The 18,566-nt window shown below is 30.3% G+C and overlaps 2 protein-coding genes across 2 annotated transcripts; both read right to left on the minus strand.

The window, feature by feature from the left end:
* Positions 1-509: 509 nt before the first annotated feature.
* On the minus strand, positions 510-14,475 carry LOC149512467 (protein IQ-DOMAIN 13-like). Its single transcript, XM_089751449.1, has 5 exons — positions 14,335-14,475; positions 13,970-14,206; positions 10,291-10,347; positions 9,701-9,832; positions 510-998 (listed from the first exon to the last, which is right to left on the minus strand). The coding sequence occupies exons 1-5, from the start codon at positions 14,473-14,475 to the stop codon at positions 510-512; spliced, it is 1,056 nt and encodes a 351-aa protein (XP_089607575.1).
* Positions 14,283-16,101, minus strand: LOC111307680 (stearoyl-[acyl-carrier-protein] 9-desaturase, chloroplastic-like). Its single transcript, XM_022905774.2, has 2 exons — positions 16,047-16,101; positions 14,283-14,991 (listed from the first exon to the last, which is right to left on the minus strand). The coding sequence occupies exons 1-2, from the start codon at positions 16,049-16,051 to the stop codon at positions 14,595-14,597; spliced, it is 402 nt and encodes a 133-aa protein (XP_022761509.1). The 5' UTR covers positions 16,052-16,101; the 3' UTR covers positions 14,283-14,594.
* Between the last annotated feature and the right edge of the window lie 2,465 nt (positions 16,102-18,566).

Here is an 18,566-nt window from a genome sequence, read left to right on the forward strand (position 1 = left end):
GTTTGTGAGTTCAAATTAAAATATGAACCAATACCTTTACTTTTTATAAAAAATAACTATCAATTAAAATATTTCTAATAATTATTTTATTAGCTATTTGAATAATAAAATTTTCAATATATTTTATTATTTGAAAATAAATATTTATTATTAAATAAATTAAAATTTAAAATAATAATTTTTACAAAAATATTGAATAAACACTTTGACATAATATTACAGATAAAAATCCATAAATAAAATTTGAAATATAAATAAAATTAAAATAAATAAAATTAATTAATACATTGCACGAATTATAAGTTAATAATAAAAATAAAGAAGAAAATTAGTATAATATCTCACCAAAACCCAAATCCTGTAACATTCAAAGCATCGATTTCTATGGTTTTCTGTTTTATTTTACAACAGTAATTTTGAAACTTAGCGTATCACCATACACTCAATTAAGAAAAACACCGAAATGAAGAAGTAATTGAAGGTTAAAAATAAAGGGTAAAAAAAATAAATCACACAAATCGGTTAAATGGCTTTCTTCCAACTGTGGCAGGCATAGAAACGGTTGAATCCACACTCAAATTGCCTATAGATTGAAGTGATTGGTTCTTGTCTAAGCCCCTTTGAGAGCTTGAATCCTTGCCCGAAAACAATGATCCTTTGTTGCTCCACTTGAATGACCCTGTCCCTTCTGTCAAAGGGTACGAAAGCCGCCTATTCGGCTCGCTTCCCGGTGTACCAGGAAACCTCTCCTTAGGATTACTGCTGGCTCTCACCTTGGCTTTGGTTGAAACTGTTGGAGTCATGTAATTGGGAACTGAAAATGGTGAGCAGCTAACGAGGCTATCATCATCCTTGAGAGGCAAGTCAAATGGAGATGAATCAGCTGCACTAGCTCTTGGCCTCGAATACTTCGACAACCCTGAGCTGCTTGCTTTTGGGATTCTACTAGAAGGTTGAGTTCGCACGGGTCTTGTTGTCGGAAGTGTTAGAAATAATGACTCAAATTTTATAAAAAATTTATTTGAAATTTGTTAGAGATTTATTTGGGATTGATCAGATATTACTTGATAGATAAGAAAACTTAAAAAAGAAGAATTCTAAGAGAAAGAAGATTTTTAATAGACAAGTTTGACTTACAGGAGAAAAATTTTAAGAGAAAAGAGATTTTTAATAAGCAAATTTGTATAGTTATAAATAAATGAAATCTTTATAAAGTTAGGTATGAGAAAAAGATATAAGAGAGTTGTAAAATTTTGTGGGATAAACACCATCTTGATCGAGAAAAGATCAATGCTATATTCGAATGAAGTATCGAGGCCTATGGAAAAATCAGACAATTTTTTCTTCTTACTGTTCATTTCAATCTTTTTAAAGCCCAAATGAACACCTATATAAAAATTTCTATAATTCAAATGATTGGGCTTAAGGGGGCATCTCTAGATTTGACAAGCTGTACATACTTAAAAGAAAGAAGACTACATTCAATCAGAAATAAAACCAACAAAAACTTACTATATGGTGTCGTAACGATTTTGTATCCGCTCGACGAATTTGAAAATGAAATTAAAAATAATGGAGTCATTACCAATCTTTTTCTGGCTAGGTGCGATTGGCCACTTACTAAAAAATATCCTTTTAATAAAGTTTTAAAATTAATTAAAATTTATTAAAAAGATAATTTTACAGTCTGCGAAATAATCTGAGTTTGGGAGTCGGTTATGTATGGGAAAAGATTAGCACTCTCATAGCACCCGTTAAAAACGGTACCAATTAACAACGTGCTATCCTTTGATTTTGATAAAAATATTCCAATTTTCGGTGTTCGAAAAATAATTTCCTTGATTTTTTATTTATTAGAAAAAAATTTTTATTCTCGAGAAAAATAAATTAAAACTTTTTTATTGAAATAATTCTTAAAATGTTCCAGTATGTTGATAACATTAGAAGAACTTTTTCTCACCTAGAGATTTCTTAGGCATCGCTTCTCGAAATACCTTAGAATCTCATCTTCCGAGGCTCAAATTTACTTTTCGTAAAAAATATCATGCATGCAATGCAAAATGCTACCATGTTGATGCACATATTTTATTTTCCTTTGTTAGAAATTTTATTAATTATTTTATTAATATTTATTTTTAATTGAAATTTTGAAGAAAAAGGAATTTAATTATATTGAAGATTTTCTATAAATATTTCAATACACTGGTAATATTTTACAAGAAATCTTTTCACCTAGAAATTTCTTAAAGCATCTCTACTTGGAATACTTTTAGAATCCCATCATCGGATACAATTTTTTTTCTTCTTATTTTTATTACTTATTTTTAATTTATTAATCAATTTTTATTTATAAAAAGAAAATTTTTATTGTATTGAAATTTTTTTTATAAATACTACAATACACTGGTAGTATTAAAAAAAATCTTCTCACCTAGAGATTCGTAGGCATCATTACTCGAAATACCTTTGAATCTCATCATCGGATAAAAATTTTATTTTCCTACATTTTTTATTAGTTTAGTATTATTATTAAATTTATTTTTTATTATCTTTAAAGTTTATTTTAAAAAATCTTATCTGAAAAGCTCTTCTTAGCAGAGGCTTAACAACTTTAAAAATCTCATCTTGAAAAGGGTTCATCTTAGCAGAGGCTCAAATTAAACTTCTTTGAATTGTTTGACCAACTGAGAGATGTACTTATGGTGTCGTATCAACTTGAAATCTCTGATTTCCCATTCTCTTTGTAATTGATAGATGACTAGAGTTGAATCTCCAAACACATTTAATACTTTGATTTTCTTTTCAATTGCTGTTTGCAAGACCCATAACACAGGCCTCATACTCAACCATATTATTTGTGCAATTAAAATTTAACCTGGTTGTAATGGGATAATAGTGCCTATTAGGAGAAATTAAAATTACCCCAATACCATGACCCAAAGCATTAGCAGCTCTATTAAAATACATCCTCAAATACTTTTCAACATATTCATTTTCTTCAATGGCCATCACATCTTCATCAGGGAACTCCGGGTTCATTGGTTCATAATTTTCGGCAGCACGATCAGCAAGGAACTTGGCTATGATACTTTTTTTTATAGCTTTTAGAGTCACATAAATGATATCATATTCCACCGCATTTTCTTCCTGTCAATGAGGACTTTTCGAAGATATACTTAATAGGATCCAACTTTGTTATGAGCCGAGTAGTGTGATAAAGCATGTATTATCTAAGCCTTCGAGTTGTTCAGGGTAATGCATAACATATCTTCTCTAATGGTGAATACTTGGACTCATAATCAGTGAATTTTTTGCTCAAGTAGTATATTGCTCGTTCTTTTCTATCAGTTTCATCTCTTTGTCCTAGCACACATCCTATAGAATTTTTATGTACCGTTAAGTATAAGTTCAAAGGCTTTCTTGGAACAGGTGGTACCAATATGGGCAATTTGATAAGTATTCTTTGATTTTATCAAAAACTTCTTGGCATTCATCATTCCATTCTCCTGGATCATGTTTCTAATAAGCTTGAAAATAAGATCGCACTTGTAGGTGAGTTGAGAGATGAAACGAGCAATATAGTTCAGTCTCTCCAGAAAACTTCACACTTTTTTTAAGGTACGAAAAGAAGATAAGTTTTGGATGGCTTGTACCTTATCTGGGTCTACTTCGATTCTTTTTTCATTAACCACAAAGCCTAATAGTTTTTCTGATTAGGCACCAAATGTACATTTAACAGGATTCAACTTCAGCTGAAATCTTCTTAACTTGTCAAACAGCTTTTTGAGATTGACTACGTAATCTTTTCTTTCACGAGATTTCACAATCATATCATCCACATATACCTCTATTTCTTTATGCATCATGTTATGAAAGAGAGTCACCATTGCTTTTTGATAAGTGGCACCAGCATTTTTTAACCCAAAAGGCATGACTTGGTAACAGAATGTCCCCTACATGGTCACAAATATAGTTTTCTCTATATCATCTCAAGCCATCTTGATCTGATTATAGCCTAAGAAGCCATCCATAAAGGAAAATGTAGAATGCCTAGCAGTATTATCCACTAGAGTATCGATGTGAGGTAAAAAAAGTTATCTTTAGGGCTTACCCTATTCAGATCTTGATAATCGACACACATTCTCACTTTTCTATCCTTCCTAAAAACTGATACTATATTGACTACCCATTTAAGATATTTTACCACCTTAAAAAATCTAGCATCAAATTGCTTCTTCACTTTCTTCTTAATTTTCAACAGTATTTCTAGTTTCATACGCCTTAGCTTTTGCTACATTGACTTACATCCTGGTTTTAAAGGTAACTTGTGCTCTACAATATCAGTGCTAAGTCTTAGTATATCCTAGTAAGTCCACGTAAATACATCTATATATTCTTGAAGCAGCTCTTCTAGCTTCTGTCTTTCAGCTGGTAAAAGAGATAGACCAACTTTAACTTTTTTTTATTTTAATCATCTCTCAAATTCACTAACTCGGTAATTTTTTGGTGGGGTTCAATTGACTTATCTTCATGTTTTATTAATTTTAATAAATTAAGAGGTAGTGAGTAGTTAACTGAATCTTCTTTATTATAAAGTTCATCAATATGAATTAAGTTTTTAAAATTAAATATGAGATTATTGCCATGATTATCTTCATGTTCATTATTTAAGACCCTACAAAGGGTAAGATGAAGAGAATATTGGCACATAAAAATAGAATGACAAGAAAATGATGGAAAGAGGAGAATGGAAAGTGAAATAAAGATGAAAAAAATAAAAAAAATATGGATGCATCTTCTAAGTCTTTTATTAAAACGATAAACATAAACACACCATAAAAGATCTTTTAATACTTGTTGAAAGTAATTAGGGATTTAAAGTTTCACAGTACATTACTTTTCTAAAGTTTTAAAGGTAATAGGCAGCTCTATAACTTTTTAATTATTCAGCTCAAAATCTGAAGAACAAGGGTACATGAACAGCTCTTCACTTCGACTCTTCTTTTCTCCATCATTCACCATTTGAATGGCCAGCTTTAAAAATTCTTCCATGAATCCTACACTTAGGGCTCTCGATAAATTTGAATAAATATATCCTCCCGAGTGAAAAGAATCATAGAGGTATGAAATTACCATAGGCTCTAAGTCTAGCTCATATCCCTTAAAATTAGCTATCCTCTTATCTCTTTTCTCATTCACCATTCTTATTCTATCCCCTCTTGTTGGCTTATATCCCAAGCCAAATCTGTCTCTCTTTTCATATATGGTCAATGGATTCGTGATTTCTTGTAGGTTCTTTTCAAGTCTTGCTTCAGGTCATCATCCTATCTTGGTAAGCTGTTTGACTACCATTTTAATTATCGTAGACAAGTGTGACAAATGCAATTTAGATTTTCTAGCTATATATGTTGCATTGACAATCTCGAAGGATCTATAAGAGCATTCCAGAGCTTCATCTGCTGATTCCATATAAGGAGTATTTATCGGTTGAGTTACCAATAAATATTTTTTTTCTGCCACATATGTTAGCTTCCTTTTAACAATGAATTTGACTTTCTGACGTAATGAGGATGGAACAATACCTGTCATATGGATCCATGACCTACCCAATAAATAACTATATGAAGGAGAGATATCCATAACTTGAAATTTTACGTTGAAAGTGTATGGCCTAATCTGCAATGGCATTTTTATATCTCTCAACACCTCTCTTCTGGTTTCATCAAAAGCTCACACTATCATATGACTAGGCTTCATATAAAATCCATCAATAAAAATTTTTTTCAAAGTAGGCACAGGCATAACATTAATGGATAAGCCATTATCAATCAAAATCTTAGCCATTATATGACCTTTACATTTCACAATAATGTGAAAAGCCTTGGTACTTCCTCAACCTTTAGAAAGAATTTTTTCATCACTAAAAGAGATATAATTTAAAATTATCAGATTGCTAGCAAGCTATTCCATATATTCAACAGAAGCATTATGAGATACATATGCTTGATTTAACACCTTCAGTAAAGTATTACGATGCGACTCTGAACTGAGTAATAATGACAATAATGAAATTCTAGCTGACATCTTGTTAAGCTGTTCTACCATGCTATACTTATTATATTTTATTAACTTTAAAAATTTATATGCTTCACTCTCAGAGACTGACTTCTGACATTCTTTTTCTGGGGCTACGTCAAGACCACTCTGATTTTTTTTTTCTTCTCCTACCTTGGCTTTCTTTTTTCTAGCTTTTTCTAAAGCTTTTGGGGTATAATACCTCCCACTTTGAGTCATGCCTCCTATGCTCGTTATATTTGTAGTATCTGGATTGACTACAACATCATAATCATATTTCCACGGTACTGCTTTATCATTTTGATATGAAAAAGGGTCAGAAACTTTAATTGTCACCACTAGTCAGGAGACAAGCTTTTTTACTTGATGTTGGCTTCTCATCATAATAGATAGTTATCGATCTACGCATAAACTTATTCTTTGAATCAATAGTAGACACTTCAGCTTTTACTAACTCTTCTCTCTCTTGGTAAAACTCTATTCGACCCATATCCATCAACTTTTGCATCTCTTAACAGAATTGGTGACAATTCTCGATAGAATGCCCTAGAACACTTCTGTGATAATTACAGTTTTCAGTTGAGTTAATCACTTCAGAGTAATTTTAAGGTTCTATTGGCTTCAACATGTCAATTTTGACTAAGACTTCGAACACTTTAGCCATCGAAGTCTTGACTTTATTTATTTATTTTTTTCATGTGGCTTCTTTGTCCATCAATTAAGGTATTTATTGATGGTCTGGTATGATTTGGTAAAGAGTTTCTATTAACATTTGGAGTCTTTTGTTGGTTGGTATCAAAGTTTAATACCCTTTCATTGATTAACCCTTGCATTTTATGCTTCAAAGCAGTACAGTTCTCAGTGAAATGACCTCGATTCCTATAGTGATAATCACAATGTGCATTGGGGTCATACCATTTGAAAAATAGAGGTTTCAAGGGTTCAACGATAATAGGAGCAAGCAGATGTTTCTCAATAAGTCGATGATACAAATCTATGTATGTTATGGGAATGAGATCGAAAGTGATTTTTTTTAGGTATTTTTCAGGGTTTTCAAACCACTATTAGGACTAGATCTCCATTCTGGTCTAATGGATGCAGCAGGACGGTTGTAGGTGGGTGTCTGAAAGGTTGGCTAAAAACGAGGTGGATAAGCTGGTTGTGGTAATGGCTGGTATGACTGGTATGGATAAGGAGTGGATGTAATATTATTTATGAAAGGGTAATGGGCTTGGTAGACTGGTGTAGGATAAGGTGTGAAACCTTTGAATTGTTACTCCACATAGTTCACTACTTGAGCTTTATTCTCTATCTTTTTAGGAGCTCAACATTTTCTTACTCCACTTGTCTCTCCTACATCGAGCTTACCATTCTTTATGGCATTTTTAATGATTTCACCTGGTATCACCATATTTGCAAAGTTCTTGGTTGCATTACCTATCAATCTCTCATAGTATAGTGCTTTCAGGGTGTTTACAAATAAAACAGTTGTTTCTTTCTTAGTGAGAGGAGGTTGAACTTGTACAGTCATGTCTCTATATCTTTGTGCATATTCTTTGAAGCTCTCAGTTATTTTTTTTCTCATACCTTGTAAAGATAGACGATTTGAAGCTAAATCCCTGACATGATGATATTGAGTAAGAAATGCCCTTGTGAGCTATTATCAAGAATGAATACGAATGCTATCTAGTTGGACATACCATCTAGCTGCATATCCCATAAGGTTATCTTAAAATATGTGCATCAATAACTTCTCGTCATGAATATATGCTGCCAATTTATGATAATAAATGATGATATGAGTCATTAGACATTTCATGCCATCGTATTTTTTAAATTTAGATACCTTAAATTTTGGTGGAATGACCACATCTGGAATTAAACAAAGGTTAGTCGCATCTGTGGAGCCATAAAAATTCATTCTCTCTACAGCTCTAAGCCTTTTTTCTAATAACTTTATCTTCTCTCGGGTACTGATATCTTTCACTTTCTCAAGTGTCTGTATCCTTAGCTTTTCTCTTTCTTTGGGATCATCCAAATTTGGAACTAAGATTGGTTCAGGTGGTCTTTTCATCATAATGGGATTAACAAAATTTTGAAATTATCCTGGAGCAGGTGTGGATGTCATTCCTGGATAAGGATTGGGATATCCACCAAGAGTAGGAATTAGCACTCTAGTTCCTTGAGAAGATTGGGTCGATTGTGGCTCAAACCCTGGAAGGTAGACAGGATCTACCATATCTGACGATTGCTCTTGAAAGCTAGGATTTTCTTCCACTGCTTTTCTTTTGTCAAGTTTTCTGAGCATATCCATTATTGTACTGAGATCCCCTCTTAGTTCTTCTTAAAATTTTTTTATTCTCTCAAATCGACTGGCCTGTTCTTGCTTCATAATTCTTGTCTGAGTCTTAGTATTGTATGAATGACAAGTAGGTTGGGTTAAAATATTTGATGGACGAGCTATTCTTGCACCTTTATTACCATAAGATTTTTTTTATTTTGAAAAAGAAGAAAAAAATTAGAATGCTATGTGTTAAAATTTTTATTTTTTACTTATTTTATGAAAAATGATGTACATGATGCATGAATGCAAGTAGGAGATATTTACTCTTGGATGAATTTCAACATTAAAATTTTTTATTGATTTTATACAATTTTTATTACATGAGATTTATCATCCTAGAGTTATATCCATAGAAGCATTTGACTTGTTCATAATGGTCATTCGTCTCATCTAAAAAGTTCACTAGGCACTGTCCACATTCTTCTATGGGATTGACTTCTCTTTTTAATGCTTCTACCTTTTCAACCATCTCTCATGCTTTCTTCACTGTCTTGCAAACTTGATTAGTCAAGTACTCTATGTACTGTTGCCTTTCTAAGCTTTTTGCCTTCCATTTCATGTGAACATCCCTTTCTAAATCATATGTGAAGATCCAATCTTTTTTCCTTCTATGCCACTCATCTATTATTGCTGAAATATGGCTCTTGTAGTCTTGTAGTTGTATCTCTAACCTTTGGATAACCTGGTGAAGTGATTCTTTTTCATTTAATACTTTGAAGTGTTTTTTTCTCTCTTTTGCGAGCATGACTTTCAACCTTTCCTTTTCATTTTGACATTCCACCAATCTTGCTGAGGTTGTAGAGTATAATCCCTTTCAATTCTGACATTCTTGAGAAATTCTGGTGGTCTCCTCTTACTTTTCTTGAGCTTAGCCCTTCTATTGATTCATTTTCTCTCAGAGCTCATCCATTTCGCGTTGCCGACTAAGGTAAGACTTGGTGACTTTTTCAATTTTGAATTGAACTTGTAACCTTTTATTTTTCTGGTGTAGATCCTTCAAATTACTATTGACCACTTCCTATTCTTTTATGACTTTTTCTAATCTACTTTCTTATATCTCTGCTTTATATTTCAATTGCCCTACTTTCTCATGAAGTCTCAAATTTTTTCTTCTTAGCTTCTAGTTCTTTCTTAACAAGCTTAACTTTTGATAATTACACCTCTTTTGAAAGATTAACCAATTGATATGAGTTGTCATCAGGAGAGAGTATTATGTCTCTAGGCCACCTTATTTTCTAAATCTGGTAATCATAAGTGACTTTATCGATGAGAGGCCCTAACCTTATTCTTCATGTTCTCTTCCATGCGTGGATCAATTGCTTCAAAGTTCTTGATGGATTCGATTCCCCATAAATGAATTCTACTTGGACCAGGCCATGAGTAGCAAGAACCAACTGTTTTACACCAAATTGCCTAAGCACCATTAATGAAGCATAACTTATAACACCTCATAGCCCTAATAATGGTATCTCTGGCTCATTTTCTCCATGATGCAACAAGGGCACACGAGGCATCCAAGACGCCATCTATTCGATTTCATCCCAAGTAAGCCTTCGCAAGAAAATGATCCACTCTTCCTTAGTCTTTAATGTCGACCATTTGCTTTTACAAAACTCTTCAATCGGTGCCTTATTTCGAAGATATGATTTCGAAAATGCACTCTTTCCACACTTGAAATGACTTGTAACCCATACGTATAATAGAGATGCACATCCTATGAATCGTTCTTTTCTATTTCATCGACAGAAATTCAATGACCTGATGGTTTCGGCTAGGACTGCTGGATCGAGATTAATTGTTTGTATTTTAATTTACTTGAAAAAGTCTACCACAGCTATCTCAATGTAACCCAAAGTCTTCGGATAGATTACCATGCCATACAACGCTAAAGCAAATATAGCCATACCTTGATCATCATTTAAATGCTCCTGAATGAAGTTTCAGAGAAAGTCTCAATGGATGCCGAGATGTTCACCTTTAGGCTTCACAAAGGAATCGATGGTTTCTACTTTAACCCCCATAAACTTGGCTAACTTTTTACGATAACTTGATTTTGGCTTTCGGGTAAATACTTTATCTAGACATTGAAGTTCTATCCCGAGCAAAATCGAATACTTTTCGATAGTTGGCACCAAATCTTTTTGATTAAAAGTAAAGCATCTATAGGATGGATCTCAAAACTGTATAGCTATCTTGACCAACTGTTCATCAATCACTACTAAAATAAGGGATGCAATCTGTCCATACTTTTTACAAAAGCTTTTTTTTTTCTTCACTTAACTGACTTCAGACAACAGCTAACTCTTTTAAATCATTCTGTGTGAGACTAAATGCACTTTCTCAGGTAATTCACATACATAACCGATAGGCAAACAATCTCTATCCTTTTGTTGAGCTTCTTTCGATCAAACATGTACTTCATTATACGGCTCACATGGCACACTAACTGAGGATGAGCAAATTTGTAGTTCTATGGGATCCATGAAAACTTCTTGAGAAAAATATGTCATAGAGCAAATATCTCGATGCAAAACTATATGATATGATTAATGCAAAAAAGAAAAAGAAAAAGAAACAAAATTGAGTTAGTGTGAGGATGTGGTTTAAGAAAAAAATATTTTTTTATTTTTTAATGTTTTTTTTTATTTTGTATTATACACAACTTTTATTCTTAGGTATTTCTTACATAAGGCTAGTGTCATAGGCTTATTATATGCTGGGTTTGGATTGACAGGATCTAAAGGTTCTCAAATTGTTTCTCACTGTCGTCCATGTTGGACTAGTAAGGCACCCTGATCCTCACCCATTACAGGCTATGAACGAAAATGGTTCAACTCGAGTGAAAGTATTTCACTTGCCATTGCGGAGGTTATCACCTCACAAGGGCATAGGTACTTTACTTCCTCTTATAAAGGATGGGGCTTGGGTATTAGAGCTCATGCATGAGATGTATCATGTCATTGTGTGCAAATATATCTTAATTTATTGAGAGTAATATATACAAAAAAAATAAAACATAAGAGGCATAATAAAAGAAATGTGTGTGAATTTTTTACTTTTTATTTTTGATTTGTTTTTTTTTAATTTTTTTTACCTTTTTTACAGAAAATAAAAAATAAAAATTTAAGAAATTGATTAAGACTGTTTAAATCAAAATTTGAGGATAACAAGTAGTCAATTTTGGCCTGACTCTCTAAAATAAAAGGCAGTCCTCAGCGGAGTCGCCAAGTTATCGTAATAGTTTTGTGTCCGCCCGACGAATTTGAAAACGAAATAAAAAATAATGGAGTCATCACCAATCTTTTTTTGGCTAGGTGCGATTGGCCACCTATTAAAACATATCATTTTAATAAAGTTTTAAAATTAATTAAAATTTATTAAAAATATAATTTTACGGTCTGCGAAACAGTCTGGGTTCAGGATTTGGCTACGCGTGGGAAATGATTAGCACCCCAACAGCGCCCGTTAAAAATGGTAATAATTAACAACGTGTTATCCTTTGATTTTGATAAAAATAGTCCAATTTTCGGTGTTCAAAAAATAATTTCCTTGATTTTTTATTTATTAGAAAAATAATTTTATTCTTAAGAAAAATAAATTAAAACATTTTTATTGAAATAATTATTAAAATATTCCAGTACGTTGGTAACATTAGAAGAACTTTTTCTCACCTAGAGATTTTTTAGGCATCGCTTCTCGGAATACCTTAGAATCTAATCCTCGGAGGCTCAAATTTACTTTTCATAAAAAATGTCATGCATGTAATGCAAAATGTTACCATATGGATGCACACATTTTATTCTCCTTTGTTAGAAATTTTATTAATTATTTTATTAATATTTATTTTTAATTGAAATTTTGAAGAAAAATGAATTTAATTATATTGAAGATTTTCTTTAAATATTTTAATACACTGGTAATATTTTACAAAAAATCTTCTCATCTAGGGATTTCTTAAAGCATCTTTATTCGGAATACTTTTAGAATCCTATCATCGGATAAAATTTCTTTTCTTCTTATTTTTATTACTTATTTTTAATTTATTAATCAATTTTTATTTATAAAAAGAAAATTTTTATTGTATTAAATTTTTTTTTATAAATACTCAAATACATTGGTTGTATTAAAAAAAATTTTCTCACTTAGAGATTTCGTATGCATCACTATTCGGAATACCTTTGAATCTCATTGTCGAATAAAAATTTCTTTTTCCTACATTTTTTATTAGTTTAGTATTATTATTAAATTTATTTTTATTATCTTTAACGTTTATTTTTAAAAAATTAACAAAATTATAAAAAAAATTAACCACATATTTCATCATTTAATCTAACAAATATAAATATTTTAATATGCATAAATATTAATAAAATAATATTAAAAAAATAAGAAAATTTTTTTTAAAAAAATTTAAAATATTTTAATATGATAAATAATATTAAAATAATATGCATCCGATCGGCTCGACGGTTTGGGTGCGGTTCGGCTCAATCTGGGTGCGGTTTGGTTGGTTCAGTGATTCGATACCTGTTCGGCTCGGTCTGGTCTGGCGTCAGAGGTTTGGGATGATTCGGTTCGATTTCAACGATTCGGACGGACTGGTCAGGTGCGGATCTTCAGGGGTTGAAACGACGTCCTCTTGGGCATTATTGAAATAACGTCGTTTTGGGCATTATTGAAACGACGTCGTTTTGGGTTTAGTCTTTTATATAAAAGTCAAAAAAAAAATTTTCATTCATTATTTTCCTTCAGCAAAAAAAAAAAAACCTTATTTGTTTTTTACTTAGCCAGAAAAAGAAAAAAAATCACCGGCTGGCCGCTCCTCTGCCGTCGCTGCCACCGTTCGTTGATCACCGACCACCATCGCCGGTGGTCGAAAAATTTTACAATTTCTTAAAATGTTTCTTTTAACATCTTAAGCACAGATCCAACCTTCTTTTCACTAAAAAGAGTTCTAAATTCTCCAGATCTACTCTTGAAGTTTCTGTCAAACCTTCCTTTTTTTTTTTTTGGAAATTGACTTTGTTTTTTCTTTGTGCAGGAACTCTCGGCGCTGGGTTCCTCCCTATGGGGAGGATTATATTTTTTTTGTTTATTTTTTTACATTTTTTTTTATTTTTGTAGCGTACCTCACCGTTCCCCCTCATCTTTTTCTTGTTCGGCCAGGAGCTCATTTATAAAGCTCCAGTAATGAATGGCATAAGGCTCGATATGGGGTGCAAGCACAAGCCTTATGCTGCCTTTATTTGTTTTTGTCTTATTTGACAGTGAAAGTAGTGGATAAGGTGATGGATAATAGGGTAAGGTGATTAGCGGGGTGGGGGGTAGGGCATGGTGAGGGATGGGTGGTAGGGTATGATGGTAGTGGTACCGGGAAGGCATCACTGCCATCCCCCATTTTTTTCTATTCTGTTTATTTTTTTTTTTGTTTTTGGTATTTTATAATTTTTTTAATATTTTGTATTTTAGTTTTTTTTTATTTTGTATTTTATATATTTTTTATTTAATAATATTTAATTTTTTTTTATCAGACAAATTTGATGTCCACACATGGCTGAAGGTCAATTTACCCAAAGTACTCTCCACTTCCTTATCATTCTTGAACTGAGCCTGCCGTCGTGCTTGGTTTTCTAACATCTGGATCCTGCGTGACTGAATCTGAGACTGAACTCGCACCAAAAGCTGCATATACTTCATGGCATTCATAGTTTGGCGTTTCACATTCTGACCTCTCACAGCTCCTTGAAGCCTCACAAGGCCTTTCAAAGCTCTAAAACTTCTCCTTGCCTGCATTAGAAGTTTCAAGATAATCAAGTTGGATTATCAAATATTGACGCAATTAACTTTTGACCCAAGCAAACTTCAGTTATTACTAGAGCCCATTTAAAAGTTGTTCACATCAAATGGCTTTTTACATTTCTGCCTATAAGGCTTCCATGGGGAATTATGTCTATTAACAATATATTAACACCAGCAGGCGGAAAAGCAGAGGGGAAAGTGACCAAATATTGACCAGACTTGCATAACCAATAACTTCGCACAACGATATTTGTCATAAATCCTTAAACCTTGAAATCCTGAACAGATTAATTCTTCTACACTGTTATTCAGTTCAACTGACTAATATTACTCATTTTTAGTCTTTTTATTCACCATGCCTGTTTTCTTCAGCCGTTCATGCCCTTGTGCAAATTGACCATGAAGTAAGGCTAGCACATATTTCATCACGAACTCCATCTAAAGAATTAAGAAATGATTGGTAAGTTGGAAGGGCTTCTTCTGTGATCATATCACCAACCAAAACAACAAAGTAATCATCAGGAATCTCCTTTGTCCTTTCCCTTAGTTCTTTGAATTGCTCATCAAATTCATCAGAGGATGTGGGATCTGGAAGAAAATCTTGGGGTTGCCAACATTTCTCAACTGGTTTGAGATGGATTAGAAGGTTGTTCTCAGCCCATTCCTCCAAGGATTTGAATATCTCAATCTTCTGCGGTGGCATTGTATGTTTGACCTCAACATGCACCTTCTGACGAGGCATGAAACGCTTTTTGTGATTCTCAACCTGATCTCTGGATTCAAGTAAACAAATTTAAGATTAAATTCTAAAAAAAAAAAATTGAGAAAACTATTCCCAACACCACCAAACTGAAAGAAATCACAAACAGATAAAGAATTATTATTGTTGCAAGTGCCATGGATAATTCAGGTCAGTGATCTTAGCAGATTAGAAAAACATTTACTTGCATGGGAAAAGTGTTCTTTTTCACAGCTCTTTGATAGGATGAAGAATATATATATATATTTAGAAGCTGGGAAAACGGATGAACTGATTTAGGAAGCTGACAAATGAGGTTTGTTTTCAATCAAAAAGTGGTGGGGTTTATTTGGTTGTTCCTGATTAGTGATTTGGTTGTAGAACTCAGTATTCATTGTGAAGGCATTGATTTGTCTGTAATTTGTGCCATGTCAAGTCTGGAAAGTAACTCAGTGATGTTGGAAGCTATAGCCCACAAACATAACTTCCCTAAAACTCAAGAAAAAGAAAAATAAAAAATCGAGATAAATGATTTACAAGAACATAACAAGGGTTAATGTCAATAATTAAAAGCTTAATATGATTTTTTTAATTTAAAAAATTTTTAATATGATATTTAAATTATAAATTTTTTAATTAATGTGATATACTTACCTCTAATATAATTAATTTTAAATGATAATACATTATTAATAAACAGTCTTTCAAATATTATATTTTAATAAATTTATAATTTAAATATCATAATAAAAAATTTAAATATTTTTTTATAATTTAAAAATGTTCGAAATATTAATCCAAATAATATAATTAAAAAATTAATAAAAAGCAAAAAAAATAAAAAATAAAAAAGGAATTAGACGGTAACTTGGTGCCCGAACAAGGAGCTTTGGAGGCGATGCAAAAAGTTGGAAGAGCTGAGGATGGGCATTAATGGAAGAGCAAAAGAAGTGAATTTTTGAGACTGAAAAGTGATGGAATTGAATTTCAGAGACATTTTTTTTTCCTTTTTTTTCTTTGGGTTGTTTGCTTATTTGGGTTTTTGGCAGCTAAAAAAAAAAAAACCTGATAGAAAGAGCCAATAATTACATCATTTTTAATGCATTCGCCAAAGTTTCTTCTTGGCAAGGAAGAAAAAAATGTTTATTTGGTGTAGGGAAAGAATGCTCCCAATGGTCAAGAACTCATGATTATATAGTCACAAGTGGAGTAGGTTTAGAGGTGAATAGGTCTAGAGATGTTTATAGGTCGACTCGGTTTAGGTTGGGCTTATATTTAATATTAATAATTTATTTATTTATTTAAATTTAATTTGATATAATATTTTAAATTTTAAAAATTTTTTAAGATTAATATAAATTGAAAAAAATAAATTTTAAGTCTATCCACTGAACTTAATTTATATAATAAAAAAAATTTTAAATTTTTTTTAAAAATAAAATATAAAAAATAAAAATCAACATATATATATATTTATATAATTATAATATTTTAATTATATATAATTTATTAAGGTTGAGCTCATGCTTTAATTTCTTTATTTAAGACTCAATCCAAAATTTAAATAAAATTAAAAATTATATCTAAATTTATATAACAAATTTTAATTTCTTATTTAAGCCCTCTTAAAATTTGAGTGAATCTTTAAATTTATAAGAATAACCCGACTATTAAATACATCCAAATAAGTTAATATATTTCTCATATAGCATTTAATATTTAGAATTAATATACTTTTGATAAGTAGTTAGACATCATTTTTGGGTAGATAATCGTTACACGTCAATTCATTTTAGGTTTCGTACCGTTTATTGAAATCAATTTAATACCCTATGATAAAAAATGTCAAAGTGTAGGATACGACATGTTTAAAACAATTTTAATTCTTATTTCTAAAATTTTATATTTTATTTATTCTCATATTTATATAGAATAGATATCAATCATTTTAAATATATAATGCATATGAATAATTTTTATATTCGTATTTTTTTAATTATTTAAAATTTTATTTTATTTTACATATTTACGTAATATTTTTATAAATGTATAGTAATATATATTTTTAAATATATAATAATTTTAATTAATTTAAAATAATAATTAGATTATTTAATAAAAAATTTAATACTAAATATAAATAACTATATATGTAAAATATAAGTGCGGGACGGATGTAACGGATAGGCAAAGCATATAAAGTTTGCCTTTTGCGAGTAATCAAGTTTGTCATTTGCATCATTAATGAAATTGGAATGTCTAACTTGTTTTTGAAGTTTGATCTTAATTTGCAGGCAGCGTGTCAACCGAGGAGGTTGTGATTAGGGTAAAAGAAATTATAATAAAAAAATTCGCCAAGCTTTCAAAAAGTACATATTTAAGAGTGACGTTGCTAGCCAGGGAGGGGGGGTTTAAAAAATTAAAAAATCGAAAATCTATTTGAAAAAAAGTTTTGGTTTGGATTAATTTTTAATTTGATTTGAATTAAATTTTAATATTAAATGTATATATTAAGTTAATATAAAAATTTTTAAAAATCAAATATAATTGAATTATATATATTTATTAATTTATATATATTTTTAAATTTTTATAAAAAAATAATTTTTTATATAAATTTATTTAAATATATTAAAAAATTTATGAAAATAATATATATAAAAATTAAAATTTTAAAAATTGATAAATTAAATTGAATCAAATCGATAAAATTTAATTTTGATCAAATTAATTTAAAAAATTAATTTAAATGTAAATCAAATTTTAAAAATTTATAATATTATAAATTATTCTAAAAAATTAAATCAAATTTGAACCAATTTAAACCGTTACTTATAAAAAACTATTTTAGTGTGGCAAAAATATTTGTTACATCAACCCCAACACCTACTATGATGGGAATTAAATGATGATCACATGGGTGATACGTAATACATAAGTGAAACATGTGTTTGTGAGTTCAAATCATATATATATATATATATATATATATATATATATATATTACAATATACATAGTTATTATATATTAATTACTGACGTAAATGTTTATATGGATAATTTTTTTTTTAATACGTAAGATAAATCTTAAAATTTTTTATTATGTTGACACATATGATATTTATATATTTTAAATATTATTAAATTATCTAAAATTTTAAAATTTAATCAAAAATCAATTTAAATTATAATAAAATTCTATTATCCTATATCACTTTATCTTAATTTAAAATTAATTTAAAAATAATTTATCTTTATAATTTATCTACAATTAATATAGGTATTTAATTACTATAACAAACTTAAATTAAACTATGAAATATTAATGCATCTAAATTTGGAGACAATTAATCTAAATATGTATTATATATGTTTTTCTCATGCATGTACCCACAAAAAGATATTTTATATATTTCATTATGCCAAAAAAATAAAAATAAAAATTAATATTTCAAAAATAGACTAGCCTTGATACGTATATATGCTTATAAGTATAAATATATATGTATGATATATGCTTTGCTACATAAAAAAAATGGAAATAGTGGGCAAAATATAAAACTTGTGTCGAGGTAGAGCCACTTTGTCAATGGTAAAGTAAGTGTATTA

This window comes from Durio zibethinus, chromosome 22 (genome assembly GCF_047325235.1).
Source record: "Durio zibethinus cultivar Kanyao isolate XHJ-2024 chromosome 22, ASM4732523v1, whole genome shotgun sequence".
Lineage (NCBI taxonomy): Eukaryota > Viridiplantae > Streptophyta > Magnoliopsida > Malvales > Malvaceae > Durio > Durio zibethinus.

Coding starts and splice junctions, on each gene's coding strand:
- LOC149512467 (XM_089751449.1), bottom strand. CDS start 14,475: ATGACAAATATCGTTGTGCGAAGTTATTGGTTATGCAAGTCTGGTCAA. Junction 14,207..14,334: donor GAAGCCTTATAGGCAGAAAT/GTAAAAAGCCAT, acceptor CTTCTAATGCAG/GCAAGGAGAAGTTTTAGAGC. Junction 999..9,700: donor AAGAGAACATGAAGAATAAG/GTTAGGGCCTCT, acceptor ATAAAATTTGAG/TCATTATTTCTAACACTTCC.